Raw genomic sequence first — 23,302 nt, forward strand, 5'->3', positions numbered from 1 at the left:
CTGTACACTGCAGAAAACCCTGTTGCTAAACAGACAACAATAGCAAAAGCAGCACGAGTCCAATACAAAAATGGAACGCTCAAAATGAGAGTAACGATATGGGAGTCGATGCCTCTTCATGGACAGCACACGAAGTTAACTTCACAGCCCCATGTAGACGAGCTTTCATGGACCTGGCTATCCAGCTCTGGCCTGAAACCGGCAAGCGAAGGATTCATTTTCGCAGCACAAGACCAATCGCTTCCTACAAAATACTATCGCAAAAGAATTCTGAAGCAAAACACGCACGGCAAATGCAGAATGTGCCACAACCAAAATGAAACTGTAGCACATCTCATGTCCGGCTGTGGTGCACTTGCAGCTACCGAATACACATGGAGACACAATAGGATTGGTCACTACATTCATCTTGAATTATGCAAACATTTCAACATCACCCACTTCGACAAAAAATTGGTACGATTACAGCCCAGCACCAGTGAGAGAAAACGAACAAGTAAAAATTCTGTGGGATGTACCAGTTATAACTGACCGCGAAATCAGAAGCAACCGCCCGGATATAATCGTCCAACTAAAAAAGAAAAGAGAATGCTTATTCATTGAACTGGCTGTCCCAGCTGATCACAATCTACTGCAAAAAGAATCAGAAAAACACTCCAAATACGCAGACCTCAAAATGGAATGTGAGAAAATGTGGTGAGCAAAAAACTCATGAGACATATCCAACAAATTCCGGGTAACGTTCGATTCGACATGATCCAAAAGATCACATTATTGGGCACTGTGCACATTCTTCGGAAGGCCTTGAATGCACCACTGGACTAAAATTACACTTGTGAATCACAGCATCATTTCTGTAATTTCGATTCTTCATCTTCAATCATCTCTACCTCTGCTCCGTAACCCTTGCCAATTCTTCATCTGCTGCAATTCTGTAATCTGACTTCTCCATGTATTGCATAGGAATATCAATTTGAATGTATTACTGAAATTTTAAAAATTTACTCCAATCTCGCCATTTTCCTTTGGGGGCAGGTTGCTCCCCAGATTATGTGTGTATTTACCAATTTTACTGTGAATAAAGAATATAATAATGTATTGCATAGGAATACTCCATGTATTGCATAGGAATATCAATTTGAATGTATTACTGAAATTTTAAAAATTTACTCCAATCTCGCCATTTGCCTTTGGGGGCAGGTTGCTCCCCGGATTATATGTGTATTTACCAGTTTTACTGTGAATAAAGAATATAATTATTTTATCAATTATTGAGTTATTGGTTCCTTTATATAAAACTTCGGAAATGACATTTCCATGAAAAAAACACGTAATGTTAAATAATACAAAAAGTGTTACAATTGTACCCGGTCTCCCTGCGACCACCATTGAAGGTGTGGTCCCCGGTGTGATTGTTGGAAGTAGCAAGTTATGTAGCGTCAGAGGTATACTTTAGACTATCCTCCCCTACGTCGCTGTGCTCACATCGTCTGTACTAGTGGTTCTGAAACCTTTAGAGCAGTGATTCTCAAACGGGGGTCCGCAGACCCCCGGGGGTCCGTGAAGCATTTTCAGGGGGTTCGCGAAGACTCCAAATTTGTGAAATAATTGACAACCTAATTTTTATTTTATTTTTTATTCAGGAAAAGCATGGGCCAGTTTCACTTCGTAATAACTAAAACTTTGGGACCTCACATCATTGAAATGGTCGTATGATACGAAATAAACGGCTGTGCAAACTCATTTTAATTGTCAAATTCCCAATAGCCTGCTGATGCAAACATATTGCAGTTTGGTTTAGAGATGTTTTTTGGGGGTTCGTGGAAAAATGACATTTCAGAGACAGCAAGGTCAAACAGGGTGACTTCGAAATGCAAAACATTTTGGTTTGGAGTTGTCAGTCTCAACAAATTAATTAACAATCGTTTGAAAAACTAATAGGCTGGACGTGATATGTTCATTAATAACTCTCACCAAAAGCTGTCGTCGGAAGCGTTACGCACCAATATTACATTCGCCACCAATAAAGCTTTGTGGAAATGGATTTCGGCACTCATTCATATCCAATCGAATTCGCGGATTGTGAAGACAATAAATACAGCTGGAAAATTCCCTTCGAAAAATCAAAGTTTACCCAATTTCTACAGTATGCTGTAATTTCAAGAAAAGTCATTTTGTGGCTGTTTATCACTAGACGACATTTACTATTTGCGCAAGACAGTTGACGGTTGCGCGATATAATTGAGCTAATTTGCAGGAAAACTTGAGTGGGTCCGCGGGGTCCGTGACGGTCCAAAAGGGGTCCGCGAAGACAAAAAGGTTGAGAACCACTGCTTTAGAGGCACGCCTTCCCGTAAGCATAGTGAAAAATTTCGTGCCCGACTCATCGTCATATCACAAAATGCGACCGGAATGCTAGCAATCCCAACGGAGAGCATGGTTGCATGGCTGGTTATGACTGCGCTTGTAGAGGTAGGCCTACATAAAATCAATATTGCAGCAAACAAGCAACAGATTGAGTGAATTTTGACTGATTTATACATTTATTCCAATACCATCATCAGAATTATTCGCATATATTCTGACGAAATAGCTTACACAAATGTGTAACCCTTGTCACGCTCCATATGTATACCTAATTTTGATATATATTTACTTATGCAGTTACCAATATTCCACTTACAAGACAACCGAATGCCGGTGGATGCGTACCGTCATTTGCCAATAACACTGAAGAAAAGTCTGTGCGTTGAATTGAGAATGCTCGATTGCGAATTAAGTGGAGCCAAATTGATTGAATTTGGAGAGGGTTGCTTAAACGGCGGTTAGCAGGTAAGCCTATATGAAGTAGCAAAGTGCATCTTGGTCACGTAGCCTACCTGCCACCGGGAACTAGGCTACTCAAGTTACAGTAGCCCCTGTCGTATGGCTTGTGAACCGCAATATGCATTACTATATGGCTGGTGGTTACTCTACCATTTTACGGATAAAAATTAGAGGCATATTGTTATTTTCTGGTTGAACATATGATAGAATCAGACTTGGTCGATAACAAACCCAAAACCTTGTTCTGGCCAGAACAAGAATTCCAGCAGCCCCACTCAGGTTTCATTCAGCGTGCGAGGTTTATCTGGGCGCCTCTTCTCCCGTGTCGTCGTTCTTACGGCGAAAAAAACCCAGAAAAAAGTCCACGAAGATCACGTTAAATATAAAATACACATTGTCTTCCGCGAGAAATGAACCCCTGGAAGTGACATTCACATTAATATGTAGCTTGAATGAACCTCTGTTAAAATGTAGGATTGGTGCGCAACCTTACGATGACGAAGAGTTTTATAATTGAGTCGTATGGTTAACCAAATGATATCAGTTAACTGTATTCTCTGTTGCTGCAGTTATAATCGAGTCTGGGGGAAGTGATTAAAACGGGCGTGACAAAAATAACTTTTCGTTGACCACAGCTTCGCGCCCCTTCAGATGCTTTCACGCCCCTTCCCCCAGATTGAGAACCACTGGTCTAACTGATCTAAAATGTGCTACGAGCGGTTAGACCAGGAGTGGACAAACTACAGCCAGCGGGCCGCTTTAAGCGACCAGCGAAGGCCTCGAGAAACGTTCGAATATTGATAAAATGCATTTTTCATTTTATTAAAGGCGCGATCGCAAGATCTCACGGCTCCTGCATTTTGAAAGGTTTCAATTACTAAACATCACAGAAGTTGAAATATAAATGAACACCTGTATGAACGTGAACATCTGTAAAATTCATTTCTAGAGGGACGTGCACCCTTAATTCGTAGCAAGAGTGCGATTTGAGTTTGCAACACGACCAAGTTCAACACCTTTAGTGCTGTAGGCCTACTTGGAAAAAACGATTCGCGATTGTGTTGTATAGTTTCATTCTCTGCGTAGATTCATTCTCTTGTGTAGTATTTATATTTATAATATCTATATATTGTCGAAGCCTATTAAAGGTAACATGGTTATGATGTGTCAGCATTGTGTGTCCTGGAGTGAAGCAAAAAGTGCAATCAGCAAATCTATGAACAGATCGCTGCTCACATACTCAACTTGCCTAATTTCGATAATGCGGACGACCGGCTTATAAATTCTCGTCGGTGTTTCTGACGCGTTTACGTTATCAGCGAATCAAATACATAATATATCATCAATCAAATAACAATATAGAATTTTGGCTTAGCATCCTAATTTTATAGAGTGCGGTCCACGAATGGATTCACATGTTGAATGCGGCCCGCGAGCTAAAAAGTTTACCCCACCCCCTGGGTTAGACTGTTGGTGTGCCTCGAATTAATATGTTTTATATCCGGGCCAATCTGACCCCATCCTTATCATCCTTATAGTTCCACTATCTCAAGCAGAGTCACCCAGCATACAAAATATAGATCTATTGAAGACATATATTGCATGTGTATTACAGTTATCTAGATTACAATTATATGACAAGCAATTGTCAGTGGAAGGGTACAATGATCTTGCCACCATGTTAAAGAAAAGTCAATGTGCTGATTTGAGCATGCTGGAATGTGATCTAACTGCAGCGAAATTGGATGGTCTTGCGAGAGGCTGCTTAAACAGCGGCGCACAGGTAACATTTTCAAAAACATCACAGTCATTCAAATGTAACTTTGCGATTTCGCATGCTGTTTAGTGTGACTGTCACACCATTCCCCCACACAAACAATTTCTCATGTATATTATTTGTTGTCTAGTTTCTTCTCGTTTTATTTATTTCTCTCTGTAATATGTCAACACGTAGAGCGTATATAGGGCCTACGTCTACATGTGGCAACTGCGAGCAGGACTTATTAATATGCCTCTTTGTCATCCTGGTCAGTACCTGATTTCTACTGCTGTTTACTCATTTAAAATTGCACACATGCTAGTCTTTTTGCATATCCCGAGATTTATATAAGGCGGTAATTCATCTATTCAAGAAGTGCTCAATTCGCTAATCACGAAGATAAGAGAGTAAAAATCCGGGTGTAAACTTTACGAGTTGACACTCTGCGGCTGGAATTTCCATCAACGGAGAGTCTTAAATATTCGAGTAATTGAACATAACGTATAATAATGGATATATATTATCATATAAAACCAAACAATATCAATTAGCGAGTACTAAATCTCGAATATAGTATTGTTGATGGTGATTTTCTTGTTGTTCTAGAACAGTGGATCTCAAACTTTTTTAGACACGCCCCCAATGCAACCAGAATGCTAGCAATCCCAATGGATAGTTTGATGGCATGGAAGGTTATGACTGTTCATGAGTGAATTCTCAAATATGAAATTCGGACTATACACAAATCAGGTAAATCGCGCCTAGCGCGGTAAAAATTGTCAGCTGATCGCAGCTTCACGACCCCTTCAGATGCTCCCACGCCACCCAGTTCGAGAACCACTGTTCTAGAATCTGTGCTGTACTCATCCGACGCTCCCAATATCAGCAAAAATAACTATTAATAATTCAAACTTATACAGGGATTATCAAATCGTCACCGAGAGAAATGTTTTTGTGTATCTATAGCAGGTCACCTTCATGTCCAGTCACTAACATCATCAATCGAGCCACTTATGTGTATAGGCCTACTTTCTCTCTGGCATAAAAACGTAGATTGAATTTGCATGTCTACTTTAACATATGGATCTATACATTGTGGTATTACTGAAATGAAATTACATTGCGTGTGCTAGTAATGGTGCCGAAATAGCGGTGGTAGCAGTGGACCGCAAAAAGGACTAACTGGTCGGAGGTGAGAATATCAGGCGTACAGGATGCCAGCCTGATGTAAAATATTCCGGCGTTACAAAGGTTTGCCATGCAGCGAATGAATCGATAATGTTTTCATCTTCTTGTAGTGATGTCATTTTCTATTACATCAACGGTTGTCATACACTCTTTCACAAGATCTTCAAATATATTAGGTCAATATATGGTCGATATAGCGCTCATCTCTATTTATTATCATAGGCTTATAAAACCTGATTGTGATTTCTCGAACTTTGTATCCGAGTGCTACGAGCCGTGCCTGTCCGGTCTGTTACCTCTTAGCAAAAACCTTACCATCCTTAGTTATCCTATCTCCGACGTTCAGTCTCCTGATAACATCTATTACGTGTGCATTCCAGTTATCACGGCTTGCTTTACGTGACAAGCAATTGTCAGTGGAAGGATACAATGCTCTAGCAAATATATTGAAGAATGCTCAATGCGCTGTTTTGAGTATGGTGGAATGCGACCTAACTGCAGGAAAAATGCATCGACTCGCTGCAGGCTGCTTGAACTTATGCGCACAGGTTGGTATTTTAGGAAACGGCAAAGTCATTTGAATTGAACTTTGCGATTGCATGTGGTATTACTTGACAGTTTTGCACACACACATATACATTTCCTTTCTGGATTTGCCTAATTTATACTGACTGATTCTGAAATTGGCTCTCGAATTACTTTGAGCACGCGAATGTGGCTTGCGGCATATGTGGGCGCAGAAACAATATAGTTTAGAGATGGGAAAACCGGTATTTGTCCGTCTGATCGTGAGAAGATAAGGTGTTTGACATGTTTCGCAAATTGAATAGAAACTGTAACATTTCGAACTGTAACATTTTGTTCGAAATAAAGCGCGAAAGGAGAGGTAATGCAAGGGTGAGGCACAGACGGGCCAAGCCTCGACTGCGATAGTGCAATTCATCGTAAATAGCTTAGAATTCAGAATCACTGATATTAATCGCATATGATTGTTGCACTGATTCTGAATATCTAAATATTGATCGACTTCATCAGTTTTCGGCTAATAAAACGTTGCGCTACACAACTACATTTTAACTACTACTACCAATCGAGAACATGGATAGCTATGGGCTTGTTTTTAATTGAATTTCTAATTGTGAATTCACTTTCAAGGCAGTTCATTTCTCGGCGTAGATCAGAAAGACAATTTATATTTGAAAACTGCATTGTCATACAAGCGTCCTCATGTCCGATATTATCTTTGGTCAATCAATCCAAGATTTCAAGGCGCACGATGTCGGGTACGTCGAATTCGCGAGTGATGTTAGTCGCCGGCGCGACAACAGCATAAATTTGAGGATTTTGAAAATGGGGATACGAGCCCCTAACCCTGGATACCCCACTGTCTTGACCTGTCAAAGATATGTTTATGCTGCCACGAGAATAATTATTTTGGCCGTTACGAAAATTTACTAACAAGCTGCTGCTCTATAGATATATTTGAATAAAATTTTCTTATTTATTCCCGAAGCTTTTCGGCTGACCCTCGTCAGGGGATATCGTCAGCAATATTGCGAGAATTCGAATAACTATGTTCAACAACAATACATATCGCTAATTATGACGCTACACAGAAAATATGCAAAGTTAGAAAAACGAGAGGACTGAAGCGTTGGCATGGAGATAGCGAATCAAAACAAGCTAATGCGCGATTTTCAAATGATACACAAATTCTTTCTGTTGGGATAGACTAGGTTTACCTATAGTGATGACGGTGGACTGGAGAACAGACAAATGAAATAAATTGCGACCCTTAGCTAATATAGAGAACATGTCCTCGTGATAGTTAGCAGCACATGTATGATTTTCTAGTAAATGTTTGCCGATAGAAGATTTTTGAGTCATGGCCTGGTTATGTTCGAGAACAAGCGGATTGTTATGCTCCGATTTTGAGATATAAGATTTGACAGACGTTGGGATGTGTTCTTTGATACGGTCCTGCAACCGTTTGGAAGTTCTCCCTTCTCTCTACGTATCGTCAATCGCAGTGACACTTGATTTTATTCAAATGTGTTATGATGTTCTGTTACTCCTAAGCGTCTGTCTAGAATATTGACATATTAGTTACAAAATTAAATATTTGCTAAGGAGCAAAAGACTATACCCAAAAGAGCCATATATGGCTCGCGAGTCATAGGTTCCCGACCACTGCACTATAGTGTAGTAAGCGAGACTCGCTCGGGAGGTACGCGAATGAAATATTTTGTTTCGAAACTCCAATCTCCTTGTACACACGGGTTGGCATACGTCCGAAATTTCCCGGACATGTCCGGAATTCCACGGCTCAAACTGCGACACTGCATCCTGGAGGAAATTCCAAAATATGCCTAAATGTCCGGAATTTTGTAGGCTGGAAGTAGGGTCATAATTTTTTCGTAAATCAACATATACCAAAGTACTTTTAGGCAGATTAATGCTACATGAAATTTTTCTTCGCCCTGCGCGCGATTTAGTATCGCATATATTGATCTTAATATGGGGACCGCCACCCTCGCAATAACTGCAATCAAAAATAAATAAAAATAACATTCACTTACTGAAATAAGTCTAATTGTAATTATATAGCCTATGGGCCGTTTAAATGCTTTTATCGAAGATAGTGGTACTAATACAACACAAGAAGTGGTGATTTGCGAGCCAGTAAAATTCTTCGGAGTAGTCAAGTAGGTTTTCGCCTACATGCACATAATTCTCAAGTGTTTATGATATCCGAATGCCTCAACTTCACGACAATTTCAGTATTAGGCAAAATATAGACCTAGAACTACACGGAAATGGCTACTTCTACCTTAATTTAAAAGATTTCTCAGACATCATAGCTTTACTTGAGTTTTCTAAAATGTACATTATAGAAGTACTTCGCTATGGAAGCCCCTCGGTAAGAGTATCTGACGGTATAATTGCGATCAATACTCGGGTACTAATTCCAAAGTAGCGAAGGCAGTGGTTCCCAACCGGGGAGGAATTTTAAAAATTTTAGAGGGGGATCTGGCTTAATTTTTTAGGGAGAAGCTGGATTTGCATTGTATCGGAAGATTCACTGAGTTCACAAGGTTTTTAGATTTTTATGGTAGAGAACTGTTAGGTAGAAATTAGTTCTTTACGACTGTATGTTTCTTTGGCGGATTTCAAGCTAGGTGTATGTTTGAATGCCTTCCGTAGATATTACACCCCCTGATAAAGTGAAGCTAACGAGATGATTTCGCTGGGTCCATGACAGCCTCTGGACCAAATTGCTACTAAGCAGGAAAACGTCAAGCCGAATTCAGCACAAGGCCGCTAGTGAAATTGTTCAACTTTTTAAGCCAACATATGAGCTAACGTGAAAAAATACCGTACTAAATTCATCGATTCAACTCAAGTCCATAGCAAGCGGTCTTGGTGACTCGTTTTTCGTCAGCGACTACCCGACCGGTCAAAAACAGGTAAAATTTGACTGTAGCCTATACTCAGGGTTGCCATACCGTCCTTATTTCTAAGATTTGTCCTTATTTTGGAGGGCTACGTCTTAGAAAACTCAACCGTCCTCATTTCTAAGAAATGTCCTTATTTTCGACTTGCGTCCTTATTTTGTCTTATTTTCAACCGCTACAGAACTTCGATCGTTTTCTAGTATCTGTGTAGCATAATATTCTAAAATTATGCTTTTTCGCCGAGATTTTATGACATCATAAATGAAAGGAACTCTCGTGACGTACACACCACAAGATTTGACTTCAAAGTGATGAGATAGCTAGGAGAGTGAGTGGTGGTACCGCAGTTTCGTCTGTACCAAGCTACCGCAGCTGACATCATTTTAGCAGTAAACAGCAGTACCATCTTCCTGCTGTTTGGTGTACAACAGAATAAGCTCAAGCTGCGGGGAAGGCAGCATTTATTGTGTGGTGAAAAAAGGCGCAATGCAGTCGACACATTGGTTAAAAAGTAGTAACGCTATAAATCATTCGTAATTTTGTTTGCACTATAGTTTTTGCTACAAATAAGGCTAAATCTGATTAATTTAAATGAACAGGGTTAAAACGTTTTTCGTGACGATTATGAGAGAGAATCCAAAGGGCGAGTGTTTTGCACATAGCAATATCTGCAATTGTGACATTAACCAGGAGGCCATAGGAAAGACTGCTATTTCAACTCACATTGATACCCCGAAACACAAGAAGTGTGTCATGATGATTAATTTGAGCCAGTCGATGAATAATTTTTCCACAAGTCGATCAGCACCAACGACCACAGACTACAAGGCAGCTGCTGCTGATGGTACTTCACGTACCTGGGCATTCCATACTGTCAAACACCAGCAATCATTCATCCCCATCGATTGCACATCGCAATTGTTCAAAGCAATATTACCCGATGCCAACATTGCAAATAAGTTTTTTTCGGCCAGGACCAAGACTACAAACATTGTCACTGGAGTTTTTCCTCCATCTGCTTAAAAATGATTTTGTCTAAACTTGGTGTACGGCCTTCTTCCATCTATTTGGTTTATCACCCTAGGTGAGACGAGCAAGACCAACGGTGTAATTTTTTTTTTTTTGGGGGGGGGGGGGGCTGACGAAGTGCTGATTTGGCACTGATTAAAGGTAAACCTAGACATGAGCTGTCGTGAGATCCAATTAAACACTTTCTAGAATAAAAAGGAGTTGCGGTCCGCATTCGCCATAGTTCGGACATATCTGAATATTTTTGCCATTAATTGATCAGTCAACAAATGGTTGCGCGTTGAAAAGCACATTTTTTAGTCACAGGCAACTTTTTCATAGGGGGGGGGGTTAGCTCAAATATCGGACAAGGGGGTACGAGAAGAAAAAGGTTGGAAACCACTGAGCTAAGGTATCTAAATGAGCTCGCTATTTTCTCGAATTAGACCATGTCATTATAAGAGGTATTACCTTCGCTCATGAAATTATTTCAAAGGACATCGCAGATTTACATTAGTTCTCCAAAATGTACATTAAAGTGATAATATTTTCTTTGCGGTGGTCATCCATTATGATATAATTCATAATTTCAATAGCATCATCAGCCTCTCAGAAAAATAAATGAGCAAATTCCGGGATCCTAATTTTCAAAGTAGCATAGATCTCTAAATGAGCCATAGAACTATGGAATTATCACGAGTAGCCTATCATCTTCGCTCACCGAAGAAAAGGATGAAAATATATCCGGAGCATATTCCTTGGCCAGGAATTTTATCATGTACGAACTCGACGGCTCATGCGTTAAGGCAAATTCGAAAGCAGAGATAACCTTACGGCGAGTTTCGGATTAAATGTTCCATCGACATCGAACTGTCGTAAACGCACTCTCCAAGCGACTCCATTATAGTGATGTTGATGTGGATGAAAAATATGAAGAATATTTACGCGATGAGCGAATGTTCGTGATGATAGCTGATGAAATTGGGGTGGGATTGTCTGTCTTTTTGTGCTCGGTATCATTCTTGCTCGCAAGAACGAGGATGAACATCACGGGGAGCATATAGAAGGTATCACACACACAGTCGGGAATTACAATGGTAGTAGAAGACGAAAGGGGATAGCACAAAATGAAAGATGGGTAGGTGATTTACATGTTTTCTTAGGATTTACATATTATCTTTTACCATGAGATATATAGTGTACCTGCTCCCAAGAGCCCATATCCTCTGTCGATGATGAAAGCTTGTAGCTTGTAATTTGGTTCCCAATTTATAGTCTGCCATACGATAACTTTCCTCCGTATGATCATTAGGGCTTCTATTTTTGTTGCAGGACAGCTTTGTAGGATTCTTTGAAAATACCGATTTCGGCTACAATAAAGTTTGGAAGGGAGTCGTGTTTGTCGGAATCGGACTGACATCTATTGCAATAGCATTATTGAGATAACAGATACTCGCATGTTTTGTCTCATGTAATATTTTAAGAATACAATTCTTCATCGTTTAATCGCATCCATTTTACTGTAGGATGGACACAGTTACTTCTGAGAATACTTGAAAGATTGCCCCATAAGAAAACCTTCTTTATATTCCTGAATTTTTCAAGTTTCTTCAGCTACGTATGGGAATGGTTAGGGTTACTCGGAATACGCCACAGCCAAAATTTGATTCGATGACAAAACTGCTCACTTTATCGTTATGTCAAGTCCATACTATTTGATCGTGACCAATGATAATCTCATGTTTATATTAGACCAGCGCCGCCAACACGTGCCCCGCGAGAAGGTTTTGAGTGCCCCGCGAGGTAATTTCCGGAATATGTAATATTATAAAAAAATGGATGGCACAGATAGTGAACTTGCAAAGCCAACCAAAAATTTGATTAGTCTGACCGAAACACTTGAGATGTGAAGAATAAAATGCCAGTTTCGAGTCATTGGAAGATCCATGAGCCAGTCACAATTTGGTAGATCTTCGTACATTACAAAAAAGCAGAATAATTTTCGATGGATTTATCAAAAGTAAATATCTTCTACACCAGCGGTTCTCAACCTTTTTGGACATGGCGATGGTCGAAAAAATCGCGTCCCCTCATATCGTCATGTCAAAAAGAGCACATAATCTAATACAGAGGTGGGCAACCTTTTTCCTAATCACGGCTGTATTTCAATTACTTAGGTAACCCGAAGTCGCATTCCAAGGCATAGCCGAAATGAACTAACTGGACGCAAAATACCTACGTTAAAGTGTCCATATTCATTCCCTTTGATCTCCGGACTAGTCTACTTTTGTCAACGACCTATTGTACGCATCGCAAACGTGAGTGGCAAAGTTATGAATAGTCAACGGGGACATCATATTGTCGCGCAGGCGTAGATCACGAAAAATTTTCGGATTCACGAATGAATTCCGTAATTAATAGTAGCAGTATCACATATAACTATTAATTATATATCCTTCCCCAGCTCATCTGATCAGATTCACCGGTAGAGTTGGATACAAATACGAATACGAAATAAGTTTCATCTCCAACAATCGTCTTCTCAGAATGATTGTGAAACACATGTTCAGTAAAAATTCATTCAGACTTTGTCAATTTCTCGCGCCCCCTGAGAGCCTCCCGCGCCCCAAAGGGGGATGCCCCCATCAGGTTGAGAACCACTGTTCTAATCGGAGCATAAATGCGATTTCTGTATCGAGCCCTTTTCAATATTCGTGAGATATCATCCTGAATGTCGCCAAGTCAAACTAGTCTTATCACACTTGAAGGGAGAAGATAAGAAAACCTTACGAATGCACTCGTACTCACCACATAAAGCGATATATTCCGAATAAATATGTATCTAGATGGGTAGGGGAGATGTGGTACCGATGGTCACTGGGTTACTGAGACCGAAAATACTTGAAAAATTCCCCATGATAATTCCATGATTAGACTCAGTGAATTTGTCTACAATTACATGCTGACAGAATCTTTGCTCACATGCAAAAAAAATCGACCTGCGTGAGTTATGGTGCCTGTCACGAATGATTTACGTTTTATGGGGAGTAAAGTAAATTTGGCTCGATATTTGCATTTTTCTATATCACATTTCAGACAATCAAACCCGCCGTAATTTTTGATGTGAAGTGTAGGGATTGTATCATGGTATATCATGGCACATATTTTTTGAATCAATACCATCCTCGAGTGGACTATATTCCAGTCAATTACAATATTTATGGGGTGGGGGACCTATGGTATCATAGCCAAATCAAGCAAAATAGATAGAACCAACTAATCACTTAACAACAGAAACTCGCCTGCATATATATAGCAGTGTTGGGATCAAGTCACCACCTCCGAGTCACGAGTCATTTCGAGTCATTGCACATTTTGACTCGAGTCAAGTCAAGTCAATTGATTTTCGAAGGTGACTCGAGTCAAGTCAAGTCACTCGATTTTTGGAGGTGACTCGAGTCAATTCGAGTCAAGTCAAGTCAAGTCAAGTCACGAGTCAAGTCACAATTCAAGTCAAGTTGCCTTTTCGAAGTATGAGGCATCGTTACGTCATTGCATTCTGCTAGCTGTCTAAAATACAGATTGAGTGGTCATTGATTATGAACCGATGAACGAATTTAAAGTTAGATGTACACGCAAAAAGGCCCCTTATCGCTCACATATACGTAGAACTGCTAAACTACGCACGTAATTGCATAGCCACAGTTTATAGTTACGAGCCAAAATAGAGAATAGCGAAACGAATTGATAATATGCAATACATTACACATATACAAATTGATATGATGCAATTCCAGCCTGCGCCAATGGTTGAGGTCTACATAAACTATATTCGACTTCAATAAAACAAGAGTTTTGGTTAAGGTATATGAACGGAGAACAGAAATATACATTTTGCTGTTAAATTACTTTACTATTTACGACAACGAAAGCTGTAAGCTTCGATCACTTCGCTTGCGGTCAATTTATTTGTGAGAGAGCAATGGGGATCAATAAAACGTATGATCATTGAATAATTGGTTGCTTTCACGGGTTCACCAGCGTTTCGCGAACAATCCGAACATATGCAAGATACAATGATTTTTATCGACACCGATAACTTGATGACTCGAAATTGACTCGTTAATTTTGCTACGAGTCACGAGTCAATCCTCATTTCTGATACGCCGAGTCAAGTCAAGTCAAGTCATTTTAGCAAAGTGACTCGAGTCAAGTCAAGTCATACGAAAAAGGTGACTCGAGTCTGACTCGAGTCAAGTCATGACTCGAGTCATCCAAACACTGATATATAGGCTGTAAATCATAGTTACCTGTGGTGTTTTATCGCTATTACGAGATATTTGAAAGTCAAAATGTCGATTTGCGGGTAATATGTATATGGCATTAATTTCTTAAGTTTAGGCGTAAATCAAAACATGATTTTATGGCAACATTTGAGCTGATATAATCTATTTTATTCTTGAAGGTCGCCACGAAACATTCTTCATTGGTGTAGCTTAGCTTACAGTACACAACAAAACAAGGTATAAATTTGAGTTGTTGAGTGTATGTCTCATGGGTCCCATGGTCGTCTGCCTTTGGACCTACGGGATGGGGACCGACGACACGTTCGGGCAACAAACTGTAAACGTTTATAAGGTGGATATTCATGTAAATGTCCGCGATAGGTAGGGCTTGTATCGAAGTGTTGAGACAGCGAGATAGTGTAATGGTTATGCGTCCGGCTTCTCGAGCGGTAGGTCGTGGGTTCGATCCCCGGCCGGGTCATACCAAAGACTCGAAAAATGGTATCCGCAGCTATCCTGCTAGGCGCTCAGCAATCACGGATAGCATGGAGGAGAAAAAAAGCGGGGGCGCAGACTAGATGACCTCATGGGGCCGTATCGCAACTCCGTCGCCAAAGCATCTCGATGGTGCAGGCGAGAAAGAATATCATCTCTCTCTCTCTCTCTCTCTCTGCTATTCTCGGCTGAAGATTTGTGAGCCAGAGATCATTTTGCAATTTCTGATCTATCGGTACCACATCGGTACCCCTATTAGGCGGTCGCTTTCCTTCACTTCATAATACTAGTGGTGAGCGCTACCCCCTGATAATACCGGAAGTTAACTCACGTCAATGTAACTTTCTCATTTGTATGTTCGGAATCCACGAGAAATTCGTTACTGACCGAAGTTAATGATCCGTAAGTACTAATTAATGGTACATCCTCTTTTCGCCATGAAGACGTGGATTATGATGATTAAATGAATGATCATTCCAATCATCTAATCGGATCATAAAGACGATTTCCGTACCGCGGTCTTTTCAATATTCGTGAGATATCATCCTGAATGTCGCCAAGTCAAACTAGTCTTATCACACCTGAACGATGTAGAGATAAGGAAACTTTAAGAAAAGGCTCGTACTCACCCTTTGAGGCGACATTTTCCAAATAAATATGTATCTATATTGGTATTAGGTGGTCGTTTTCTTTCACTTTATAATACATTTATTTTTATGTTTATTCAACTCGACGAATACCCATTACCCATCTCCCTGCTTACTTCATTTTGGAGCCTTATGAGTCAAAACACACCGGAAATGAGTACAAATCAACGACACCAAGTATTTTATGTTTAATATGAAATTACTTAGCTTATGCTGTAAAAGAGTTTCGTTATTGAAAATTCACTGTAACATGATAAGTATATTATAATTAATCTTCTCAGCGCAGCATATTACATTTCAGAGTTTTTCCACTGTTGTTTATACCGAGCAAATATAAATTTGGCTATGTTGTTGCTATTTACAAGAATACTTCACTCAATAACCAATTTCTCTCGAATTTGGAATCGTTATACATACAAATGAGAAAGTTACATTGATGCGTGTTAAGTTCTGGTATTGTGCATCTAACTAGAATCTTATCAGACCGTAGCGCTCACGTCAAGTATGATAAAGTGAAGGAAAAGGACGGCGTAATACCAATATAGATACATATTTATCAGGACAATATCGCCTTACAGGGTGAGTACGAGTCTTTTCTTAAGGTTTTCTTATCTTCCCATTCTCTGGGTGTGATAAGGCTAGTTTGACTTGGCGACATTCAGGATGATATCTCACGAATATTGAAAAGGGCCCTATACGGATATCGCATTTATGCCCTGATTAGAATAGTGTTTCTCAACCTGGGGGAGGGGTCGCCCCCCTTGGGGCGCGGAAGGCTCACGGGGAAACAGGGTGGGGGCTAGAAATAAACAAAGTCTGAATGAATTGTGACTAAACATGTGCTTCCCAACCATTCTGAGAAGACGATTGTGGGAGATGAACCTCATTTCGTATTGAAGAAAGCTGGCCAAATTCAAACTCCAGCAGTAGCGCTCATCGAAATACAGGCTGATTTCAAATTCATTTGAGCAAATTTTAGATATTCCTTGAAGATTGAGAGCAATTCTCACGTGTAAGTCATTCATTACTTCAAAGCTTTGGCAGTAGCTTAGAGCTCGGGACGCTGGGTAGCTGTTGTTAATAGCTGGAGAACTGCTCTACCTAAAACAGACTCAGATGCAATATAGGTTGCCCGCGGTTTCGCCCTCAATTAGGCTACCCTTAATCACCACAATTTAATTGAATTTCAAAACTGATCAAATTTAGCATGGCAGTACAGAGCGACTCTGTGTTCGCTGTAGTCATTACCAGCATTATGATTAGTCTCAGTGCATCCTACCTTGAAATAGATTGATGTCCTGTTCAATGTTTTTGCTATTTTAAAACAAGTTTTGGGAAATTTGTCAGAAATGTTAAAGACTCAGCAAGTGGAATGAGGATTCAAACTTGGCGTAAAACATACCATATGTATACTATGAGATCAGGGATGGGCAACCTGCGGCCGTACAAGGAAATTTGTGCGGCCGTCGACACCTAATTCAATTAGTATGTGTTGGCAGCCGTCGACATGCAAATTGAAATTACGAATTCGCTCCCAAAATTTAGAGATATATTATTTAATGTTGAAATTTACTTCGCACTCCGCGCAATTCAACATAGCTTCATTTTTCGATTTTTATATAGTAGCGCCCTTCCCAATCTGATGCGGAATCGGAATCGTGTGCTCCTCACGAAAAAATTGTTTAATGGTACATTTGGGCGATTACAATATATTTCCACGATTTCCACTACCGATGTAATCGACAATCCTGAGGGGGGTCAAGAAATAACAGCATGCAACAAAGTGACTATTAACAATTGGCCCACCCGAAAATGCATCATAATTTATAACTTACCATAAATTTTTGTAAGCACCCCCTCCATGAACCCTACCGGTGAATCTGATCACATCGGCCGATAAAGGATAAATAATAGAAAGTAATATGTGATACTGCTACTATTAATTACGGAATTCATTCGTGAATCTAAAGAATTCTCGCGCTCGGCGCGGCAATAAGTGGGGGCGCAATTTCTTTGACAATCGCCAAGGAGGGCGAATGTCCAAAAAGGTTGAGAACCGCTGGATTAGAATGATCATTCATTTAATCATCATGAATTTATGATAATCTACATCTTCCAGGTGAAAAAGAGGATGTACCATCAATTAGTACTAACGGATCATTAAATTTGGCTGTATTGTTGCTATTTACAAGAATACTTCGGACAGTAACGATTATCTCGTGAATTCCGAATCGTTATACATATAAATGAGAAACTTACATTGACGTGTGTTACCTTCTGGTATTATATACCAAGCTAGAATCTTATCAGGGCTTAGCGCTCACGACTAGTATTATGAAGAGATGGAAAACGACCGCCTAATACCCATCTAGATACATATTTATTCGGAATTTATCGCTCTATGCGATGAGTACGAGTGTTTTCGTAAGGTTTTCTTACCTTCTCCATTCAAGTGTGATAAGACTAGTTTGACGAATATGGAATAGGATCCGCTACGGAAATTTCATTTATGCTCCGATTAGAATGATCATTCATCTTACCATCATGAATTTTTGATAATCCACATCTTTAAGGTGAAAAGTTTAACTTCTGGTATTTGGTGCTAACATCATTTTCAAGTCTGATTATAGCACTTGTCAAGGTGATAGAAACGTAATCTCAAACTACTTCAAAATGTAAAGTCCGGAACGTATGTATTTTCACCTGAAAAACCGTTTAGTATAGACGGGTAAATAATCTACAAACATAACCAATTAGTTACTTTTAAATCCCTAATTGCACTTGTATTCCAGAAAAATTGCGAATCGTTTAAGTTTCGACCGATGGCCTCTATCATACTTGCGAAAAATAAGGATTTAGTACTCGAGTATCAAATTAGAGTTACTTGAGTAAACTTGATGCGACATTGGTGATTCTGTAGAAGTTTCTACGAAGGGAAGTCCTGATAAAACCTTGATTATTTCAGAATAGAATGGAAGACTAACTTCCTTCGACATTTTGTTAGCCTATGTCGTACTGTCGGATGTCATCAAATTGTATACATACCATCTAGTACAGGGACGGGCAACTTCTCCAGTCGGCGGGCCGGATACAGGAAAATGAAGTATTTGGCGGGCCGGATTCCTAAATCAATACAGTAATCGTGTATTTATTCGGCCTTACAAGTTACCCGGTACGCATACCAGAGATGAGCGGATTCTATGTCCTGATCCAATCCAAATCCGAACCTTCAAATCCAAATCCAAATCCTAATCCATAACTTTTTCATATTCAAGTCCATGTCCAATCCTAATCCGATTTTAACTGGGAATTCAGAAAAAATACCAATTTATGCAATGGAGGGATTCGAAAATTTTCTTTCACAACCAACGATTCACTTGATTCAAGATAAATTAGTAACCATAAGTACATTAATAACTGATCTGAATGAAGTTTGTCGCCATTCGCCACACAACATTTCAATCTCCCAGAAAATAGGTAAATCCAAATCCAATCCAAATCCGACAAAATTTCACAAATCCTGTTTTTTCAAAAACTGATCCTAATCCAAGCTCATCTCTGACGCATACACAGGGCCGTAGCAGCACTTCGTCAGCCCCGCCCAAAACGTTGGTCTTTGGCCTTCCATTTGATGATAAACCTAACTTCTGGAGGGATCTCCCCCTAAATATCCCCCAGGCTATACGCTGTTTACCGCTACTTATCATCTACATTGGGTCCGTTACTGAGTCAACTTTTCTCGCTTAAACGCGCCAAGCGCTAAAAAATTCTATAATTCATGATCGAGTCGGTCAATATGATCGGGAATTGCACATATATTGCTATCAATTTTTATCCTCTCTCTGTTCACGTAATCAGATTTAAAGGTAGCGCCGAGTGAGGCTTGTTTGAAATGTAGGGTCCCTCAATAACAAATAAACATCTTCGAGCGTGTACCCGTTGGCAGGAACGAAACAGCACTTCGCAAGAGCCCCCCCAAAAAACTTTTTGTCTTGGGCTCCGATAGGGTGATAAACCAATCCCCACTCACGTTGTTCGCTTTTGCCACGAAATTAGCCGCACTGATTAGTGAGCCAGCTCCAAGCGCGAAAATTTTTCGATAATTCATGATCAAATCGGTCAATAAGATCGGGAATTGCATATATATTGCTATCAATTTCTTGCCTCTCTCCTCACGTAATCTGATTTACCGGTAGAGCTGAATGAATTGTCATGGAAACTTCGAGGATGTAGGGACTGTAGGCATGACTCCGTAACATGATGTTATTTCGTGACCTCCGGTCTGCCATATCAAAAAAATAGAATCGCCCAAACGTAGGCTACTACACTAAAAGACGCACAAGATTTCAAATTGGTATTTTTTCACTGGCTAATAATTCTTCTTTGCGGAATGGTATTTGTCTTGTGAGGTTCAGATTGCTAAGACGGGAAAATTCGGCACCAGTCATTTGGGGGCCTTTGGACTAATAAACTTATAAGTATTTTGTATATATAACGAAGTTTTCGGTCAGCATAAGGGCAGTCCTTTTCGGCCAAGGTTTTCTCGCTGCCGACGGTTCTAGCACACTTCGTGGAGTCGCTTGTTATATGTCCGCCTAAAACTTAATATTTCTTGGTGCATCGTGGCGCGGTAATGACCAACGACGATATGACCATTTCTATAAATCTTGCGCGTTCTTTCTTGGAGGAAGAGTACCCAAACATCAAGATATTTGGCAAATTGAAATCGCGACTAGCGCGAAATTCTTTTGAAAAAGTTGCTCAAATTTTCAAAAAGTACTTATAATTTACGCTAATTCACGAAATATTTTGGGCCCCCTTCGATCTCGTCCCCCCCCCGAATGTTTGCGGTTTTGGAGTGCGGCAGTCACGGTCCTCCCCATACAACACTTTATACACCTATGAAATCGTGTATAATCTGAATTTCAAGTTGAAAGCATAGAGGCCAAACCAGTATTAAATGAGTTTAGAAACGTAATATACTTCAATAGCTGTTGGAATCAATGAGACCTGTGGTCGATCAAAGTTGTCGATAAGTTCTTTGAACTCTAGTTGGTAAAGACTGCACGTGCGCATCAATTAGATTGGAACGCAGCTTTTTCTGATCATTTTCAATGTCAAAAATGTATGCTCGCAAATATATGCCGAACCGAACAAGTAGTTTCATGGTCACGTTTCTCCGGCCACGGGCCGCATTATCATGTAATACAGGAAACTCACGGCGGGCCGCTTAAAATCCCTTCGCGGGCCGTATGCTGCCCGCCCCTGGTTTATGCCTGTAAAATTGCACAAGTAAAGTTGGTGTTCTAGGTCTATGTTTGCTTAATAAATCGTTATGAATTTGGGATAATTCGCATGTTATCCGTAGAATATTCACATGGGGATTTTAAAACTAACATTATCATTGCATTGATCAGCTTCGAATAGTTCGTAGCGCTCATGCGCTATGTTTCGCATTCGTTCAGCTCGAAACAAGAAAACTCAATGATAGAGCGTACTCGAACTACTTTTACTTCACAAAATATAAGGTTATAAAGGTAACATCTAAATCTATTAGCTGCTAGGTTAGTATCAGTGAGAGTATAATATAAACATGAGATTATCATCGGTCAAAATCAAATAGTATGGACTTGGCATAACGATAAAGTGAGCAGTTTTGTTATCGAATCAAATTTGACCTGCGACGTATTCTGAGTATACCTAACAATTCCCTTACGTAGCTGAGGAAATTTGAAAAATTTAGGAATACATAGACGGTTTTCTTATGGGGCAATCTTTCAAGTATTCTCAGCAGAAACTGTATCAATCCTTCAGTAAAATGGATCCCACGATGAAGAATTGTATTCTTAAAATATTACATGAGACAAAACATGCGATTATCCGTTATCTTAATAATGCTATTGCAATAGATGTCAGTCCGTTTATGACAATCACGAATCCCTTCCAAACTTTATTGTAGCCGAAATCGGTATTTTCAAAGAATCCTACAAAGCTGTCCTGCAACAAAAATAGAAGCCTTAATGATCATACGGAGGAAAGTTATCGTATGGCAGACTATAAATTGGGAACCAAATTAGAAGCTAAAAGCTGAGTTTCATCATCGACAGATGATATGGGCTCTGGGGAGTAGGTACACTATATATCTCATGGTCAAAAATAATATGTAAATCCTAAGAAAACATCTAAATCACCTACCCGTCCTCCATTTTGTGCTATCACCTTTTGTCTTCTACCATTGTAATTCCCGACTGTCTGTACGATACCTTCTATATCCTCACCATGATGTTCATCCTCGTTCTTGCTAGCAAGAATGCTGCCGAGCACAAAAGGAGAGACAATCCTAGCCAAATTTTCTTGGGTATCTTTGAAAAATCCATCAGCTATCGGTATTGGAATCGTGCCCGCAACCTAGAACAAGATAGTCGCCTTACTCCTTTGTGATGACGTCATGAAACCTAGTTCAACGTTAAGAGTATTATGATGTGGTAATGGGCGTCCCATAGGCGGATGATGTGGCAATGGGCGTCATATAGGTGTGGCAATTAGGGCGACGTGCAGAAATTTGATTGGTGTGCGCCAAAAGCGTATGGTATCACTACTGATTAAACATGAACATTGCGCTCTGCGCATTTTTGAAGTCATCATCCTCCACCAGCTCCACCGCTAACTCTGATCATGTGGGCGAAGAGAGGATCAGAACTTTAAAGTAATACATGGTAGAACCAATATTATTGAGAGAGAGAGAGAGAATCTTTATTCGTGTACATTACACATCAACATTACGCTACAAAAATTTAACAGTGAAATGCGACATGCAAGGTAGACGGGAGGCTCGATATGACAAAGTCTTCAGAGCCGAGCCACCAGGACAGGAGCAATTTTCACAGTTAATAACTAATAAACAAAAAAATGAAAAAAATAAAAAATTAACTAACGAACGAAAAGAAAAATATGACACAGTATCATAGACCAATTCGAAATACAATGCAAATACAATTTAGCCGTAGTTAGATATAAGGGAATGAAAACATTGTTTTTTAAATGCACAAGAGTCTAAATTGCGGAGATTAGGTGGTAGCTTGTTCCAAACATTGACACCAATAAAACTGATCGAATTTTGTACTAGACTGGTAGAGTGGTGTTGCACAGACAGAGACAAGTTAGAAGAAAATCTGGTATGATGTTGGTGGGTATCTGAAGGTATCTTGAACAGATTATCAAAATATAGTGGCAGTTCACCCTGATGATAGCTATACATAAATTTCATAACCTCAAATTTGAAAATGTCTTCCACTTCCAATATTCCAACGCTTCGATACATGCTATTACCATTTTCATATCTAGATTTCCGACAGAGAATTCGTATGGCTCGGTTTTGTAAGACTTGCAATTTTTTCTACAGATGTTTTTTGCAGTAGGTCCCCAAACTAGGATCCCATAAATGAGATAGCAGTGAATTTATGCATAGTAGACTGATCTGAGAGTTTGATGAGGAATTAAATTTTTAAGGCGATAGAGACCCCCGACACCACGCGAGATTTTAGTTTTCATATTGCTGATATGATCAGACCATCCGAGTTTATCATCAATGATAATGCCAAGATATTTAACAGATTTATGTGTACCAAGACGTGCGTT

The 23,302-nt window shown here is 39.8% G+C and overlaps 2 protein-coding genes across 1 annotated transcript in view; one reads left to right on the forward strand and one right to left on the reverse strand.

Annotated features, from left to right (window-relative positions):
* The window catches only part of LOC145456243 (uncharacterized), a 223,473-nt gene that overhangs the window by 134,407 nt on the left and 65,764 nt on the right, over positions 1–23,302 (reverse strand).
* Positions 2,641–23,302, forward strand: part of LOC145456242 (uncharacterized) — a 49,287-nt gene continuing 28,625 nt past the window's right edge. The window contains exons 1-3 of the mRNA XM_080334319.1: positions 2,641–2,832; positions 4,442–4,609; positions 6,154–6,321. Coding sequence (XP_080190445.1) covers positions 4,505–4,609; positions 6,154–6,321 — 273 coding nt within the window. The 5' untranslated portion in view covers positions 2,641–2,832; positions 4,442–4,504. The remainder of the gene's footprint in view (positions 2,833–4,441; positions 4,610–6,153; positions 6,322–23,302) is intronic.

Source organism: Botryllus schlosseri, chromosome 14 (genome assembly GCF_051294905.1).
Source record: "Botryllus schlosseri isolate E-star chromosome 14, Bs_hap1, whole genome shotgun sequence".
Lineage (NCBI taxonomy): Eukaryota > Metazoa > Chordata > Ascidiacea > Stolidobranchia > Styelidae > Botryllus > Botryllus schlosseri.